This window comes from Prionailurus bengalensis, chromosome X (genome assembly GCF_016509475.1).
Source record: "Prionailurus bengalensis isolate Pbe53 chromosome X, Fcat_Pben_1.1_paternal_pri, whole genome shotgun sequence".
NCBI lineage: Eukaryota > Metazoa > Chordata > Mammalia > Carnivora > Felidae > Prionailurus > Prionailurus bengalensis.
Window position 1 is genome coordinate 53,270,209 of NC_057361.1, and position 18,837 is coordinate 53,289,045.

The 18,837-nt window shown below is 42.1% G+C and overlaps 1 protein-coding gene across 1 annotated transcript in view; it reads left to right on the forward strand.

Annotated features, from left to right (window-relative positions):
* MSN (moesin) overlaps window positions 1-17,649 on the forward strand; it is a 65,751-nt gene extending 48,102 nt beyond the window's left edge. Inside the window, exons 3-13 of the mRNA XM_043570330.1 lie at window positions 2,008-2,103; window positions 3,481-3,755; window positions 5,524-5,607; window positions 6,089-6,235; window positions 7,255-7,351; window positions 9,476-9,639; window positions 12,448-12,578; window positions 12,838-12,998; window positions 14,302-14,394; window positions 14,700-14,924; window positions 15,435-17,649. Coding sequence (XP_043426265.1) covers window positions 2,008-2,103; window positions 3,481-3,755; window positions 5,524-5,607; window positions 6,089-6,235; window positions 7,255-7,351; window positions 9,476-9,639; window positions 12,448-12,578; window positions 12,838-12,998; window positions 14,302-14,394; window positions 14,700-14,924; window positions 15,435-15,599 — 1,638 coding nt within the window. The 3' untranslated portion in view covers window positions 15,600-17,649. The remainder of the gene's footprint in view (window positions 1-2,007; window positions 2,104-3,480; window positions 3,756-5,523; window positions 5,608-6,088; window positions 6,236-7,254; window positions 7,352-9,475; window positions 9,640-12,447; window positions 12,579-12,837; window positions 12,999-14,301; window positions 14,395-14,699; window positions 14,925-15,434) is intronic.
* Window positions 17,650-18,837: the final 1,188 nt, after the last annotated feature.

Genomic DNA, 18,837 nt, shown 5'->3' on the forward strand with positions numbered 1-18,837 from the left:
TTTGGGTGCCTAGTAGAAACTTTGTGGATATAGTGGAGGTGTGTACGTGTGTGTGTGTGTGTGTGTGTGTGTGTTTTGAGGGAATATATGATTTGTTCACAAGGAAGGATATTAGAAATATTGGTTTTTTCTTCCCTGTTTCTATCTCCAGGTACATTTCTTCACCTCACTCTCCTATCTCCCCTGCCCATGCCTCAAGGTAGTCAGCATAACCAATTAGGGTGTGGCTCAACTTTATTGCCTCCATCTCCAGTGATGGGCATTCTGGGTTCAGCTGCCAGCTAGAACCATTAATATGCTAATGTCAGGGACTGGAAAACAAACCCCATCTCCTGGCTGCTCTCCCTTTCCTACCCATTTCTCAGCCACAAGGCCCACGACACAAGGGGCCCCTTAGCCACTACACATACTGAGGTACTCACCATGTTTCTACCCTCTTTCCCACTCTCAACCTGTGTGAGTGGTAAGGGGAATCATGAATAGCCTCAAATCAGGGCTGGAAAGAAGCATCTCAGCACCCAGACACAGCACATCTTTGGAATATATAGATACCACAATGCCTGTTATGTCTCCCCAAACATTATTTCTTGGGCACTGTAAATGGGACTCAGTTAAAAGAGTGTGGGAATATTCCTACTTGCTAAAGATAAAGGAACAATCCAGAAGAACAAGATATAGGAGTTAAACCAACAATTTCTACTTCCAGCCTTTAATTCATTCTGGGAGTGGAAAGGCACATGACATCATAGAGGGAAGAAGTGGCAGAAAGCACTGGATTTGAATGTGTTTGGAGTCAAACAGACCTGATTCTGCTACTCACTAACTGAACTTTCACTTCTTGCAACCTTATTTTCACTATAAAATTAGGCTAATTATAAATATATCACAGGGCTTGTGAAAATCAAAGAAGATAATGGATATAACGTTTTTGATGTGTGGTAGTGGTTATAAGTAATAAACCTGTTCCCTACCTCAGCGGAAGTATCTTGTGCAAAAGAGATGCTGACATCATTTCTTGACTGCTGCCCAAGTGTATTTCCTTGCCAGACCCTGGACACCTTATGTACTTTAAAATCAGGGACCAGGGGCGCCTGGGTGGCTCAGTTGGTTAAGTGTCTGACACTTTGTTTCTGCTCAGGACATGATCTCACGGATTCATGAGTTCGAGCCCCATGTCGGGCTCTGTGTTGACAGTGCAGAGCCTGCTTGTGATTCTCTGTCTTGCTCTCTTTCTGCCCCTCCCCCACTTGTACTGTCTCTCTCAAATAAATAAACATTTTTTTTAATTAAAAAAATAAAGTCAGGGACCAATCAACTGATGAATGGATAAAGAAGATATATATATATATATATATATATATATATGTATATATATATATCATATATAGTGGAACATAAATATATATATAAATATATATAGTGGAACATAAATATATATATAAATATATATATAAATATATATAAAAATATATATATATTTATATATGTAGTGGAATATTACTCAGCCATGAAAAATGAAATCTTGCCATTTGCAGTGATGTGGATGGAACTAGAATGTATTATGCTAAGCGAAATAAGTCAGTCACAAAAAGACAAATACCATATGATTTCACTCATATGTGGAATTTAAGAAACAAACAGATGAACATGCGGGAAGGGAAGGAAAAATAAAATAAGAGAAAAACAGAGAGAGAGGCAAACCATAAGAGACTCTTAACTATAGAGAACAAACTGAGGGTTTCTAGGGGGGAGGTGGGTGGGGGGATGGGTTAAATGCGTGATGGGCATTAGGAGGCACTTGTGATGAGCCCTGGGTGTTACTGTGTAAGTGATAAATCACTAAACTCTACTCCTGAAACCAATATTACACTGTATGTTAACTAACTTGAATTTAAATAAAAACTTGGAAAAAAAATAAATTCAGGGACCATGTTGGACTTTTGTATCCTCTGTCCCTGGCACAAAGTATGTATTCAATCAGTTGTTGCTTTTTATTTTCTTTTCTAGGTGGTAAAAACTATTGGCCTGAGGGAAGTTTGGTTCTTTGGTCTGCAGTACCAGGACACTAAAAGTTTCTCTACTTGGCTGAAACTCAATAAAAAGGTAACTGTTTACCCCATTGTTGGGTTTGGAATTCATTTCTCCATTACATCTTATTCATGAGGTAATATGTGCTAGCTGGAAAATTCTGGGCTGTGTTTTTCACTGGGTGGTCCATTGACCACTAGATTAGAATAAAGGCAGAGGACCTCAGCCAAGGCAGAGCTCTTGCTCTGTCTCCACTTAGACTTCTAACAGTGAGAATGGCCAACGTCCAAGGATGGAGAGACCCTTTCTTTTTTCCTGGGAGCTCTGTCTTAAACTTTGACTTGTTTTAGACCACAGCCACTAATGCCTTTTCAAGAGGGGATTAGCATCCTATTTTTTCTTGCCAAACTCAAGGGCTCTAGGAGGATTGTTTAAAAGAGAATCACTGACTCTTGAACTGGAAAGAATCTTGAGGGTCTCCTAATCTTATTTTGTCCCTGCTCCACCTGTCGACTCATACCTAACTTCCATACAGATGCTTCCCTCTTTCTTGATTTTCTATTTTTCCTCTATAGGCATCTACACATAAGTTTATTAGCACATATTTTTTCCTCCAAGTTCATAAATTGCAGCTAGTTAACATACAGTGTAATATTATTTTCAGGTGAAGAATTTAGTGATTCATTATTTACATACAACACCTGGTGCTCATAACAAGTACCCTCCATAATACCCATCATCTATTTAACCCATTATTTCTTCATTTTCTATCTCAGTCGAACTCCAAATGAGATGATTTGAGTATATGTCCATTCAAGCTCATCACCTCCATGCAGTATCTCTGCAGGAACATGGTAGTCCTCCATCTCAGTATCCTCAAACTTCCCAACTTTGTCCTTGGGGATTTCCAATGTCCTGTGGCTTGTGTTTCTGATTGTGTCTAGGGGATAGGTGCCCCACCCTCTGCTGGCAAAGTCTTCTTTTCCAGAGGAGTGGAGACATTTTCTGGGCAAATGTGGAGCTCTCAAGAACCAACTTCAGGTTTTAAAAAGCATTCTAGTTTGTTATCTTCCCTAGCCAATTCCTAGGGCTCAATGATACATACTGGTTTTTACTTTGTTAACTTACAGTGTTGTGGGAGACTTAAAAGAGGAGCTTTCTTAAGCCTAACCTCAAAATTTGGGGGCAGTTGGATATATTGTCAGATGGTGGGATCTTAAAGGCTTATGATCATTAGTGGGTCTTAGGTCATTTCAGGAAGGAATCTCTGAAGGGAAGCAATTACGGACATGGGATTGGGTCCCCAAGTGAAAGCAATGTGTCTCCTTTCTGAATTACCAAAACAATTGTCCCCTGGCTCTTTGGGATTACCCAAATTGATGACCTTTCAGTGTTTCTACCCATCCTACAGCCAAAATATTTTTTTGAGAGCCCATAACCTCTTATTCCCAGGTGATTGCCCAGGATGTGCGGAAGGAAAGCCCTCTACTCTTCAAGTTCCGAGCTAAGTTCTACCCTGAGGATGTATCTGAGGAATTGATCCAGGACATCACCCAGCGCCTGTTCTTCCTGCAAGTGAAGGAGGGCATTCTCAATGATGATATTTACTGCCCACCTGAGACTGCTGTGCTGCTGGCCTCCTATGCTGTCCAGTCTAAATATGGTGACTTCAATAAGGAAGTCCACAAGTCTGGCTACTTGGCTGGGGACAAGTTGCTGCCACAGAGGTAAGGTGGTGCCTTTGGCGGGAGGAGGCTGCAGTCCATGGCTGACCAATCTCTATTACACAGGGACTGCCAGATCTGTTCCTTTCCACTAGGGTCTGTCTGAGGACCATCTTATGCTGCTCAGAGAGACATATTTGCATATGGCGCCATACCCTATTGTCTCTCTGACTCTCAAAATAAAAAGTTTTTTTTTTTCCCTCTCTGCCTGGTTACAGAACTTATTTACTCTGGAAACAGGTGCTTGTATGGATTACCAGAGACGGCTTGACATATCCTATCCTGGTTCCATTTTCTCAATCCTTTTCACTGATTTAGACCTCTTGTATCAGAGGTTCACAGAGGAGAGAGAGAAATACCCAAGCCAGGATGTGGGGGAGTTCCAACAGTCTTTTAATATTGACAGCCAGTGTATAGAGATTTCTGATTTTATAAACGTCAAAGCTGAATGCTCTCAAACATTCATTATTTTTGTTTTAGCATCGCGACAACACATAAAATGAATAAGGCAGGCATTATACTTATTTCCTGGCTAAGGAAATAGAGCAGGGGCACTCACTATGAATTGCCAGATCTCTCACAGCTCATTTGAAACAGAATCAGACCTGGAGCCCTAGTCTTTTGAATTTTTAACCCTGTTTTTTTCTCTACTGCATCCAATGGCCATTTTCATAAGCTTTCGGATAGAAGGGAAAGTTCTTGATTCTGGGATCCTCAGTCCCATTGGAGCTGTGGCATGTGCACAACTTACCTGAAAGTGTTAGGGATAGTGGTTGTTCCCTGGAACTCTACCTGATCACTGCTTTGATGTCTGAGATGGCATATTTAAAACAAGTCTTGGGGGACCGGGGTGGCTCAGTCGGTTTAAGCATCTGACTTCAGCTCAGGTTATGATCTTGCAGTTTGTTGGTTTGTTGTTGCATCAGGCTCTGTGCTGACAGCTCAGAACCTGGAGCCTGCTTCTGATTCTGTGTGTCTCCCTCTCTCTCTGCCTCTCTCTCTCTCTCTCAAATAAATAAACATAAAAAAGTTAATACAAGTCTTGTTTATGATGTAGTACATCTGGGAGGTTGAGCCTGTTAGTTTCTTCCAAAGCTATTTGGGCTCAGTTCTCTGATCACACGGGCTGTGATCTCATCCCTGAGCAATTTTCTCATCAACACAAACTATTGGTCCCACAGGGATCTAGGAGAGAGTGTCCTGACTCTTAGCCTCTCAATTCAGCACAGACTCTTGATACATTACTGCCCTACTTGGAGACCACAACATATTATTGTGTGTGTGTGTGTGTGTGTGTGTGTGTGTGTGTGTGTGTTAGAGAGAGAGAGAGAGAGAGAGGGAGAGGGAGGGAGATAGAGAGAAGCAGGCAGAGGGGGATGGAGAGAGAGGATCTTAAGCAGGCTCCACTCCCAGCATGGAGCCTGACACAGGCCTCAATCTCACAATGTGAGTTTATGGCCTGAGCCGAAATCAAGAGTTGGACACTTAACCAACTGAGCCACCCAGGTATTGGATTTTTTGGTTAAAACTACAAAAGAAGGTGTTTCCATTGTCTTTCTTTTCCACCCATTATTGTAACCCTCCTACATCTCAGGCAGTTCCCTATGTCTAATTAATACCTCCTGCTGTAATTTCCATCTACTTCCAATATGACTTCAGTGGGCTGACTTCCATATTTTCTTTGCATCAACCCTTCAGAGAGCTAAGTGAGCTCCCTTTTACTCCTTCATTTGTGTTTTGTGCTTGAAACTACTATCTGTTGTGTTTCCAGGGTCCTGGAGCAGCATAAACTCAACAAGGACCAGTGGGAGGAGCGGATCCAGGTGTGGCATGAGGAGCACCGGGGCATGCTTAGGTAAGCCTGCCCTGGAAACTATGGGTTCTACTGCTTTTTTTTAGGGAGAATGAGAGTAGGTTGTGGGGGAAAAGAGACAAAAGACTAAAGACACTGGAGATGTTGGAGATAAAGGGACAGGAATGCAATTTATAGGGGAAAGTAGAGATAGAAGGCAAATCAGGATTATTTTTGTGAATGATGGCAACTGTTAGCCAAAACAGTTTTGACTGTAAAGAAATGAAAGGGACCTCAGTATCCCTAGAGAACTTCTGGGGTACCAAGGGCTTCTTCCCAACAAAGAAATGGGGAAGGAGCTCTCTAAACATAGTAAATCATTTAGGTGTTGTCTAGTTCAGGAATAAATCTTCTCATTTTACCATCACCACACTATCTGGGCTCTGCTAAGAACATTCTTGTCATAAGTGCAGAACAGGGATGCTGTCTTCCTGGGTCTAATTCATAGGCTCCCCTCTGTAACACCTCCATATCTGTCATTTAGGGAAGATGCTGTCCTAGAGTATCTGAAGATTGCCCAGGACCTGGAGATGTATGGTGTGAACTACTTCAGCATCAAGAACAAGAAAGGCTCAGAGCTGTGGCTGGGGGTGGATGCTCTAGGTCTCAACATCTATGAGCAGAATGACAGGTATAGCTCAGATGTCTCTTAGTTTATTTGGGCCATTCTGACACCTAGGGCTCATGATGAAGTAGGACTGTACTTCCTGGGTCCCACCTGGGTCCCACCTTTTTCTACCTAGTTTAGATCAGCCCAAATGTTTGCACAACCTCCCAGGCCTCTAGATCTTGCATTGACTAGATTTGCAGTGTCTACTACAGTAGTCACTGGCCACATGTGGCTATTAAGCACTTTGAAATGTGGCTACTCTTGAATTAAGATATGTTATAAGTATAAACTATACACCAGACTTTAGAGACTTAGTGTGAAATACAGAATGTAGAATGTCTCAATATTTTTTAATATTAATCTACATGTTCAAATGATAGTATTTTGGATATACTGGGTTAAATGAACTGTTATTATATTTAATTCCACCATATTTCTTTTTACTTATTTTCATATAGCTATTAGAAAATTTAAAATTACATGTGTGGTTCTCATTATATTTCCATTGGACAGCACTAACGTAGAACCTACCTTGTGAGGGTTTATAATTAATCCCATTCCCATATGATGATTAAATACCTTTTGGCCTATAATCCCTCTTGCTACTGACATATCTCACTTGCTTATTTTTTCCCTTTTGTCTGCCCTTGGTGAGGATGGATATAATAAATTATTGTTCCATGTAATTTCTGAATCTTAGAGCTCATTGTTTACATTATCCCAGCTGTTACAACCTCGAGAGGAAGAGTCCCAATAAAATAGGGCTGGAGATTCTTGTGAGAGATTTTTATAAGGTCCATGCCTCAACAAAAAATACAAAAAAAAAAAAAAAAACCTCAAAGATTGGGACAAGGAATAATATGTTGGTTGTAGTATCAGGAGGTCTTTTGTGCACCCTCAATACTGGCATCTGTCCTCATGGCATAGGATAACACTGGATCTACCTCCTTAAGGAAGAAGTTGGAGGCGTGGAGGGCAAACCACCAACCCTCTATGTCCTTCTTATCTTTCCCTTGTCCTGATGTTCTTGTTCTCTACAGACTGACTCCCAAGATAGGCTTTCCCTGGAGTGAAATCAGAAACATTTCTTTCAATGACAAGAAATTTGTCATCAAGCCCATTGACAAAAAAGCCCCGGTAAGTGATTCCTCCTACTGGCCAAGACAGGTACTTACTAAGACCTTGATAATGCTAGGAGCAATCATACCATCTTGCTCTCATTTTTCTGGCTTTTTTTTTTTTTTTGTAGGGGGGAGGAGGCACAAAAGGAGATTGGCACTGGAAGGGGATTTTGATGCCAAGACATGGCTAACAGGCATCCTGTAGCTGGTGCCGCCCTGCTACCTGTGTCTCAGGAGAAGCATGGATGAGGGAGAGCCATAGACAGTCTAAATGCTGCCTCTTAGCCACTGTCTTCTGCTGCCTTAATGCTCTAGTGGTGGAAACAGAGAGTGTATCTGTTTTTTAAAGCATCTAGGCTCCAGAAAGTTAAACTGTTCATGTACTTTGGCCTATTTTTAATTTTATTTTTTTTTAATTTTTTTAAATTTTTTTAACATTTATTTATTTTTGAGACAGAGAGAGAGCATTAATGGGGGAGGGTCACAGAAAGAGGGAAACACAGAATCTGAAACAGGCTCCAGGCTCCGAGCTGTCAGCACAGAGCCCGACGCAGGGCCCAAACCCATGGACCGTGAGATCATGACCTGAGCCGAAGTCGGACGCTTAACCAACCAAGCCACCCAGGTGCCCCTGGCCTATTTTTAATTTTAAAGAAAGAATAGAGTCGGAAGTTCAGATCCAAAGATGATCCTCCAAACTTGTTTTTTGGTGTTACTTTGCTGCTGTCCTCTCAAGACTTATCTCCACAATAACCCAAGAACAAGAAAGGGCTTTGGGTCCATTCATTCCTTTAATATCCTCATTATACTTTTCACCCTTTCAGTTGCCTGTGGCTAATAAGACTGGAAAGCTGGTGATTGGGAGTAAGATAGAAAACAAAAAAAAACAAAAAGAGTCTCCTCTTTTGGTGTACTTCATGTGCAACAAGGGTCAATGGCCATGCCCAGCCAGACCATTCTCATGAGGCCTCAATCATTCTTCTCCAGCCTTGAGGTCTCTGAACTTCTGCTGCTAGGCACTATATATATATATATATATATATACACACATGTGTGTATATATATATATATATACATGTATATATATACTATATATATATACTATATATGTATATGTATATACGTATGTGTATATGTATATATAGTATATATAGTATATATAGTGTATATAGTGTATATATATATGTGTATATATATATATATATATATAATCTCATTTAACCCTCAACAGCATTGTCAGGTAGTAGCATACCAATTTTATAACTGATTAAACTGAGTTTCAGAGAGATGGAGTGATTTGCCCAAGATCACACAACTAAAAATGGTAAATCTGGGATTTATACCTAAGTTATTTGACTTCTAGAGCCTGTGCTCCTTCCACTGCACACTAAGCTATATAGTACCTTATACAGTAGTAGTTTGGGTTCAGTGGCAGAGGAGCTAGTAGTTAATCCATTATCTGATAATCTTGGTCCAGTGGTATCTGTAATAACAGACTCACACAATTTGTGTGTGTGTGTGTGTGTGTGTGTTTATTGAAACCGCTGCTGTGTTCAACTTTCATAAGAAAAAGGTAAGTAATAAAGCCAGCTGAGATCAAGGGCTTCTTTTAAAAAAAGAACAGCTAGGACACTCAATGTTAAGGAGATTTAGGTATTCATGTATGTATTTACAACTTGCCTTATTCCAAAAATAATTTAAGGGGCTGTGTCTGGGATGTGCTTTTAGGAGATTACAGAAACAGTCCAGCCACCCATACTGTACTCACCAGTGTGTTATGTGGGGGTTATTGGGTCTCTAAAAGAGGCCCCTGAGATTCAGCAGGATCCCTGATTAGCAGATGTAGTCAGTTCCTATCTTTCAGTTAGACTGAGGGTATTTTAGGATGCTTTCATAAGCACAAGTTGCAAGAAATTGTAGTTTGGTAGTTTTCAGAGACAAAAAACCTGGGTTCTAGTCCTGGGTCTGTTGCTAGCTTGCTATGTCACTTCACCACTCTGATAATTAATTTTCCTATTTATAACATGAGAAAATTGGGCTAAAAAACCTTTCTTATGCTTTTGGACTTAGCTTTTCAAAAAGCAAAAGCTTACCTTCATCTGTCCCTTAAAATTCATTTTTATTATTGGTTTCCCATCAGGACTTTGTCTTTTATGCTCCCCGGCTGCGGATTAACAAGCGTATCTTGGCCCTGTGCATGGGGAACCATGAACTATACATGCGCCGCCGCAAGCCTGACACCATTGAGGTGCAGCAGATGAAGGCACAGGCCCGGGAGGAAAAGCACCAGAAACAGATGGAACGGTAGGTTCTGTGGAACTGGAGTGGAGTGGAGGCTGGGGCTGGGGAAAAGAAACTTCTCAAAGGTGTCAAATTATAAAAAATAAAAACAAAAACAAAAAACAAAGATATGAAGCCATCCTTGGATAGGTAGAGAGGGAGCTGTACAGGGCTGACACTTTCTCAAGTCTCAGGCATCCCTTTACCCAGGAAGCAGGCATTAGAAGCCTAGGATTTCAGAGGCTCATGAAGACATAGTTCCACATTGTCTTTGACCTTAATGTCGTTGCTCTTCTATGCAGACTCTGGGTTGCTCCAGATTATCTGACCAATGTGGTGGCATTAGCAGAAACTTTCATGCACATTTAAACATGGATTCTGTAGGGATTTTTGAGTGGAATTAGGAAGAGCCACCAGAATTTTCCTTATGAAGCCCCTGTACTCTCTCTGTAACCCCTTTGTTATTGAAAGTGTAGCAAAGCTCAGCAACATCAACATCTACTTGGGAACTTATTAGAAAGTCAGAATCTGAGACCCTACCCCAGATCTACTGACTCAGAATCTGCATCTTAAGATCCTAGGTGATCAGTTCTCCAAAGAAGCCACCAGGCACATGAAAACATCCTTAGTCTATTAGGGAAATGCAAATCAAAACTACAATGAGGTAGCACTTGATAACTCACTAATATAGAATAAGTAAATAAATCAATACAGAAAATAATAGCATTGTCAAGCATGTGGAGAAATTGAAACTCATGTAAATTACTGGTAGAAACGTAAAATGTTTCAGCTACTGTGGAAAATAGTTTGGTGATTTCTCAAAAAGTGTAACATAGAATTACCACATGAGGGGCACCTGGGTCGCTCAGTCGGTTGACTCTCTGACCTCTGCTCAGGTCATGATCTTGCGGTTCATGGTTTCAAGCCCTGCATTGGACTCTGTGCTGACAGTTCAGAGCCTGGATCCTGCCTCAGATTCTGTATCTCCCTCTCTCTCTCTCTACCCCTCCCATGCTAACAATATGTCTCTCTCCCTCTCAAAAATAAATATTTTAAAAAATTAAAAAATAAGCAGAATTATCATATGATCCCACAACTCCACTACTAGGTATATACTCAAAAGTGTTGAAAAGAGTACATGTGGGTTGCCAGGGTGGCTCAGTCAGGTAAGCATCTGACTCTACACTAAGAGTGTGGAGCCTCCTTGGGATTCTCCCTCTCTCCCTCTCTCCCTCTCTCTCTGCCCCTCCCCTACTCACACTTTCTCTCTCTCTCCCTCAAAAGTAAATAAACTTAAAGAGTACATGTACACAAGTGTTCATATCCAACAGGTAGAAACAGTCCAAATGCCCAACCGATGAATGGATACACAAATCATACAACTATACAATGGAATATTATTCAGCTGTAAAAAGGAATGAAGTACTGATACATATTGCAATGTTTATGAACCTCTGTAACATTATGCTAAGTGAAAGAAACCAGACACAAAGTTCACATACTGTATGATCCCATTTATATGAAATATCTAGAATAGATAAATCTGTAGAGGCAGAATGCAAGTTGGTGGTTATTAGGGGCTATGGGGAGGAGAGATAGGAAGAGACTTGCTTAATGGATATAGGCTTTTGTTTTGGAGTGATGAAAATGTTTTTGAACTAGATATAAGTGGCAAATATACAACATTGTGAATGTACTAAATGCCACCAAATTGTTTGCTTTATAATGGTTACTATTATATGAATTTCACCTCAATAGGTTTATTTAAAAAATGAGATCCCAGGTGATTGCTATACATTTCAAGGTTTGAGAGCACTGCTCTAGTAGGTACTCTGTCATAAAGAGTTTGGATCCTCAAGAAGCTTCTAATATAAATGAGTTCATGTCTGAGACGTTAGACACCATGGTTCTTATTCAAAAAATTTTACTGAGGTTGGGAGCAGTTCACAGAGCTGGATCTGACAGTAACCTTCCCTCAAGGACCTTATATATAGTCTTGTAGGATAAAGAGAAAAAAAAAAACAGTATGTACATAACTGTTGAAGGTACAAAGGCTGGGTCATCTTTTCACTCAATAATTATTAAGCAGTGAAAAAAACCAAAAATCTCTGCTCTCAGGAAGCTGATATTCTAGTGGCAAGAGGCAGAACAAATAAGCAAATTAAACAGTATGTGAGATGGTAAGAAGTGCTGTGGAGAAAAATAATAAAGGGGAAAGATGGGGAGAAGGATAGGACAAGTATTCTGAGGCCCAGAAAAAGAAAAGACATCTAGGCTAGAGTGAGAAGGCAACCTCTTTAAAGAGGTATTGGGACAAGAAAAAGTGAATACTTGTTCTAGATTTGCAACACATTCTGGGGAAAAAAAGAGCCTAAAACTGGGCTTCAGAGGGCAAGCAGAATTAGGCCTAAGGACTGATACCCTAGCCATAGAGATTATTGGACTTGAAGCACAGTATCCTAGCAGAGTCAAAACTTGACTCCCTATAACTATGAGGTAGACAAGGAAGGACAAATAGGCCATTTTACAGATGGGATACTGAGAACAAGAAAAAAGAAGTGACATAGCTAAGGTTACCCACTGGTTACCCATTGGTTACTAGTAGAGCTGGGAGTCCAGGTTGGATCTCCTGACTCAGGGACAAACTGACAGGGTACTGAGTATACTGGCCCACATGGGGCTATGATGTGAAGACAAAAATGTGGAGATAAGGCAATGTGTTCCCAACTCACAAGCTCTAAGTGTGGTAGGGGCTGAGGGTCAAGAGCAAGGGAGACTTCGGGCCTTTCCATGTAACCTTGATATACTATTCCATCCTTTCTCTGTTCTTAGTGCTCTGCTGGAAAATGAGAAGAAGAAGCGTGAGATGGCAGAAAAGGAGAAGGAGAAGATCGAACGGGAAAAGGAGGAACTGATGGAGAGACTGAAGCAGATTGAGGAACAGACTAAGAAGGCTCAGCATGGTGAGGCTTAGAGTCATTTTTGAGACTGGGTTTTCCTAGAGCCTGACTTTATGAGCTGGATACCCTTCTGCCTGAGCTGCAGACTCAGGCTGTATCATCCATATATGGCTACAGATAGATGAAAGATTGGGCAAGAGGAAGAGTGCCTAGAACTTTCTGCCAGCTGTGCTCTAGGGTGAAGCATCTCCAGAAGGGAAACTAGGTATTTCTTCTTCATATCTGCACTCTTCACCACTTTTCCCCCTTCTTCTCTTTCCAGAACTGGAAGAACAGACCCGCAGGGCTCTGGAGCTTGAGCAGGAGCGGAAGCGTGCCCAGAGTGAGGCTGAAAAACTAGCCAAAGAGCGTCAAGAAGCTGAAGAAGCCAAGGAAGCCCTGTTGCAGGCCTCTCAGGATCAGAAGAAGACCCAGGAACAGCTGGTAAAGCTACCAAATGGGCTAGGATTGTGGTACCTGAATTTTCTTCTCTGTCTGCCTACCTATTCACAGTTACCCTTGCCTGCAGGGCTGGCTTCTTCCAGCAGGGTGCCAGTCTATGGGCCCCCAGCAGATGGCTTATTCAGAAGCAAGATGCAAAGTCATTGGTGTGGCCCAGAAATCTTTGCAAACTATCTTCCGTAACCCTTACTTTTATTCTACTTTCTTCTTAGCCCTTGGGTATCTGAGCTGATGACCTGACAAAGGAAAGGGAGGGAGGAAAGAAGCAAAGGGATTTACACTTAATTGACTGCCTGTGTGTTACAAGCTATGCTCGTGACTTTTCCTTTCCCCTTATTTTCTTATTTCCTCTCCAATAACCCTATGAGGTTAACCCATACGGATACTATGCCCAGATAAGGAAATTAGGGCTCAAGGAGGTTTAAGAGACTTGTCAAAGGTCACACAATGTCACTGAATAAGGATGAGAACCCATTTTTGCCTCTCTTTGAAGGGTTTGCTCTCTAAATCATATGTAAGACTATGTGTCTATGCATTTATCAGGGAGGAGGGTTAGCATCCTTACTTTTATCATGTTTCCAAGGGTTCTGTGACTCAGAAATTAAGAACCTGTGGCCCAAATTCCTTGATATATGTTTTTCCCTTGTACTGTTTGGAGTGAGAGTGCAGGAACTAAGACCTAGTTAGCAGAGGGAAGTTTCCTCTAGGATACCTGTCCAAGGTATGAGGGTGTGCATAAGCTTTTTCCCTTGTTCAGATCGTCTTGTGACACTACAGTGTCTTTCCTATACTTGTCCTGGGAGGAGTCTTAGTGGAAACCCTGAGCATTCTAGGAAAACAGGAAAGGTTCTGGTACTTTAGGTAGTGACACAGTGATCTCCAAAGCTTTATGGAGGCCCTAACTATGCAGTGGGCAGTAGTGTATGTAAGAGAAATTGAGAGGGAGAAGGATAAAGGGAAGGAGGGAGAGGGGGAGAGAGGAAAGAGAGAGAGAAAGAGATAGATGAGGAAGAGAGAAATGACATGTTTGTCTTTAGGAGGTCTATAGTCTAGATGGGGATCTCTGACTTATATGGAAATGATTTGGAGTTAAAGAATAGTAGATCTGAGAATAGGAGTGGTCTTCCAGGCTTCCTGGAGGAGGTGTGGTAAAAAGAGTCTCCAGAACAGCAAGCAAGTGGAACAGCAGGTTCCCTATTTGTTCCCCAGGGGAACTGGTGTTGAAGATACCTGGGGCCTGAGGACCAGAAGGCTCAGCTCTCACAACCTTCCAATTTATCCATAGGCCTTGGAAATGGCAGAGTTGACAGCTCGAATCTCCCAGCTGGAGATGGCCCGACAGAAGAAGGAAAGTGAAGCTGTGGAATGGCAGCAGAAGGTGAGACACAGTGCCCAGAGCAAAGCATTATGGGAAAGAGTACTATATGAATAAGTTTCAGTTCCTTAGATTCCTCAGATTTGGGCTCCTTACCCCTTCCATCCCTCCTTGACAGCAGGCATCATGAGAGAAAGCTCGAGGCTTTCTCAAATACTCCTATTATACAGCTGCAGAAACTAAAGACAGACAAAGTGACTTGGACTACCTGATGCCTGCCTCGTTCTGGGCTATTCTATGCACATGTAGGATGCCACAAGTTAGCCTCGTCTGACTGCTGGTCTTTCTTTCCCTCTGTTACTGGACAGGCTCAGATGGTACAAGAAGATTTGGAGAAGACCCGTGCTGAGTTGAAGACTGCTATGAGTACACCTCATGTAGCCGAGCCTGCTGAGAATGAGCAGGATGAGCAGGATGAGAATGGGGCAGAGGCCAGTGCTGACCTGCGGGCTGATGCCATGGCCAAGGACCGCAGTGAGGAGGAACGTACCACTGAGGCAGAGAAGAATGAGCGTGTGCAGAAGCATCTGAAGGTATCTAGGCAGGGCCAAAGGGTCAAAGATACCATGTACATTCTCTAGATCATCATGGGAGTTAGGTAGAGGAGCCTGTCTCAGTGGAGTGTGGGAGGCTGAGCCTTTCTATGACAAGAGCTTTAAGGGTAGGCACCCATCACTTACTCATCAGACCTGGCCCCCTATTCCTTGTTTTTTTCTTTTTGCCCCATACTCCATTTAACTTTTGTATTCAGAAAATACCCTGACCTGATTTCTACCATTATTCTACTCTTAGAGAATACCTGCCATCAATCAATTGGTCCCCTAAGTTTGTGGGGGGTTTGTTTTATTTTTGCTCCACTGCAGTCCCAACAGGGCTGAAAATGGTCCTCAACAAATGTGTGTGTGTGTGTGTGTGTGTATGTGTTAGTGTATATAGAAAAAGAGGGGTGAATATGTGTGGAGGGGGTAGAGAGAGAGAATCTGCTTAAGGGAAGGTAAAGTTAGATCAAGCCATTAACCCCTCATCCCCTTACACCTGCACAGGCCCTCACTTCAGAACTGGCCAATGCCCGTGATGAGTCCAAGAAGACTGCCAATGACATGATACATGCTGAGAACATGCGACTTGGCCGAGACAAATACAAGACCTTGCGTCAGATCCGGCAGGGCAATACCAAGCAGCGCATCGATGAATTTGAGTCGATGTAATGGTCACCCCAACTGTAGGGACCCCTCCTCCCTTCTTCCTTGCCCCCACACTCTTTTACTCCTGCCTAACTCACACTGTGCTGAAGCCACTAACTAGAACAGCCCTGGAGTCATGCCAAGCATTCAGTGTAGCCATGGGACCAAACTTAGCCCCTCAGCTCCCACTCACTACCTTGGACAAGTACATGGCCCACAATGGTGCCAATTGGACCCTCTTTCCCTCTGTCCCATTTAATATAGCTTACAGGAAAAGACCACTTCCCTAGCTTAGAGGCACTTCGCACTTGATTTGGGAAATACCCCCTCATTTACTGTTGTTCTGTAGGGGTGAAGTGTGGTATTGGTTGAAAAATAACCCCCACACCCCTGCCACAGACTGCCTTCCTTTTCAGGGTCCTGTGATTTGCAGAAAATCACATGGTTTAGGAAAGGAGGCACGGCCCTGAGTATATGCTTTAGGATGTCAAATGACCTAGGATTAGCCCTTCCAATTCCCATTTCTTCTAGAGTTATTTAGGCTTTATAATGATTGGAAGCTAAAAAGATGTTCAGTCGTTCTTCTCTATACCTCCCAGATGGGGCCTGCTACAAACTCAGTTCTAATAAGTTTTATCCCTGAGTTTAGGAATTCAGTTTCTCCCCATGGTGAGATGGCAGGAGACAGTACCTTCAAGAGACTTCACCAACGTCTTAGAAGGCTGTTGGCCATTCACTTCAGGCAAGGCTGGATAGGAGAGCCTACCCTAATGTTTTATAGGAGACTAGGCTTGTTTCAAGTGAGCTTTATGGGCGGAAAATGTATTATTCTGAGTTCCTTCCTTCGTGGGATCTGCCCCTCCCCACTCCAACCCCCAAATTCCCTCCAGCTAGAATGGTAGGGATGGTTACCCAAAAAACTAGCCAGTCCCATCCAGCACTCTTGCCAAAGGGAGGAAATGTTCACACTGGGCTTCAGTATTTTTTCTGCCAGGGTTCTAAGGTCACTTCTTTCATCAGAGCTTCCATCAGAGCTATGTGTGCCACCATTCCTGCTTCAGGGACATCCCTGCCTTAGTATGGTGAGCTCTGGAGCTTGATGCCAGTTGGTTCAATTGGTGAGTGGTAGAAGATGCTGAGTGTGGTGAGAAAAGCCTTCAGCCTGGATCCCACTGTTTACTTGACCCCCTGAGATCCTTAATAGCTCCTTTCCCTCACCCCCTCCAAGGTGATGAATGGGCCCTGCTTCTGTTTAACAAACCTCTACCCAAGTCTTGCCCCAGCTGTGCTGCCCCTTGAAGTTGTAAACCAGAGAGATGTTGGGGGCTCTGGTCTGGTCCCTTCTACACTCCAACCTCTTTCTTTCAATCCAGGATTAACCTCCCCTTCCTCTATTTCATGTGTGCTCTTTTTTTTTTTACAAGTATTATATATTCTAGTGGCATCTAATTCAATATTGATTTCTGTGTTTCTTGCTAATGCACTCTTAGAAGATATTAGTCTTGAGGCAGGATCATTTTGGCCTCATTCCCTTACCATCCCCACACCTGGGAAGCATATACTATATTATTAAAGAATATTTTGCCAGAAACATTATTGCAAGAAGCTTTCAGTATTAGTGATGTCACCTGTCACTATAGGTCCTACAGCCCCTTCTTAAAATACTTGGTATTTGTTTCATTGTTTTTATTTTGCCTTCTCCCAAGAGTTTAGTTCCCAAGGGGTTATACTGTCCTTCCATGCAATGCCCCTAGCCCAGAGCCCTTGGCTTTGATCCCTCCCTGACTTCATTCTGACTTTGGGGAGTCATGTGCATTGCTGTGAATTATATTGACACTCTCTTGGTGATATGCCCTATACTCGCTAAATTCAAACCTGAAATTGTAGGGCAGTTTAGCTGCCTTAAGGGCAATAACCCATTCACAGGGAGGCTGGGAAGAAAGGTTAGATTTTGTATTTAGGTTTTTGTGTGCATGTGTATTTTGGGGGGTTTTAAAAAATTTTTTGGAGGGGTTTATGCTCAACTCATGTTCTGTTTCAGTGCCAATTAAAGGAAGACTTCTCTGTGACTTGATATTTTGTTGTAGTATGTATGAGTGGGTGGTTGTAAGTTACTTCACTGTAATTTACATTCTGTAGACCACCTTCCAATCCTGGTCTTATTTCATACTCATTTCAGTCCTATGGAGAGTGGATATTACCATCCTCATTTTAGGAGGGACGCAATGGACTTGAGAAAACACTACCCAAGGGACAAGACTGTCTGACTTAATTGCCTACACAGTTTCCAGGACTACAGGTCAACTTTTCCAGTGTAGGTGGGCCCTGAATTGATCATGGGATGCTCCTGGGCTCACTTGGACTTGGGGCTTTAGAATTTTTTGTGAAGGGTCTCTAGACTCCTCCTGGGATAGTCAGGCCCTGTCCTGCTTCCTTATTGGGAAGTACTCCAGGCTTGCCAATTTCCTACTACTTATTGCAGTTCCAATAAAGGTCAGAGAAATAACCTTGAACCCTGTTGCAAAAGGCAGTGAGGAGTGGAGTGTGAAGTGAAGATGGAGTGTATATACGTACAAAAGCTGTTGGGAAGTACTTTGTTGCTTATGAAACATGTCAATTTTATAACCTAAATATACTTATGCTAGTTTTACAGATGAGGAAACAGACCCAGGTAAGACTTCCAGGCTGCCTTGAACCTAGCACATTGTCTCATTTACCAGTCTCCTTCTTGGTGAACCACACTTGCACAGAAAAGTAAACCATGTATTATGTGAGCTTTAAATCCTTCACAAGAAAACTTTCAGCCAGTGGTGCCTAAATTGGTCTGCACATTGGAATTGTAAAAGTTGTTTTAAAAGACCAGACCTCATCCTCAGATCAAATTACAATCTCTAGTAGTGGGATACAGCCATCAGTATATTTGATGATTCCAATGAGTAGCCAGACTTGGGAACCACTGCTCTGAGGGCATACTATTTTTTAACTTTTTTTTATTTTTAAATTTTATTTTAATTCCAGTGTAGTTAACATACAGTTATATTAGTTTCAGGTGTACCATACAGTGATTCAACAATTCCATACATAACCCAGTAGTCATCACAGCAAGTGCACTCTTTATCAACATCACCAATTTCACCCATCTCCCCTTTGCAATGTTATTGCAAATGGAAAAATTTCATTCCTTTTTATTGCTGAATAATATTCAATTATATGGTAGGAAACACAAAAGCAGCAAAAATGAATATTTATCCAAAAAATCAAT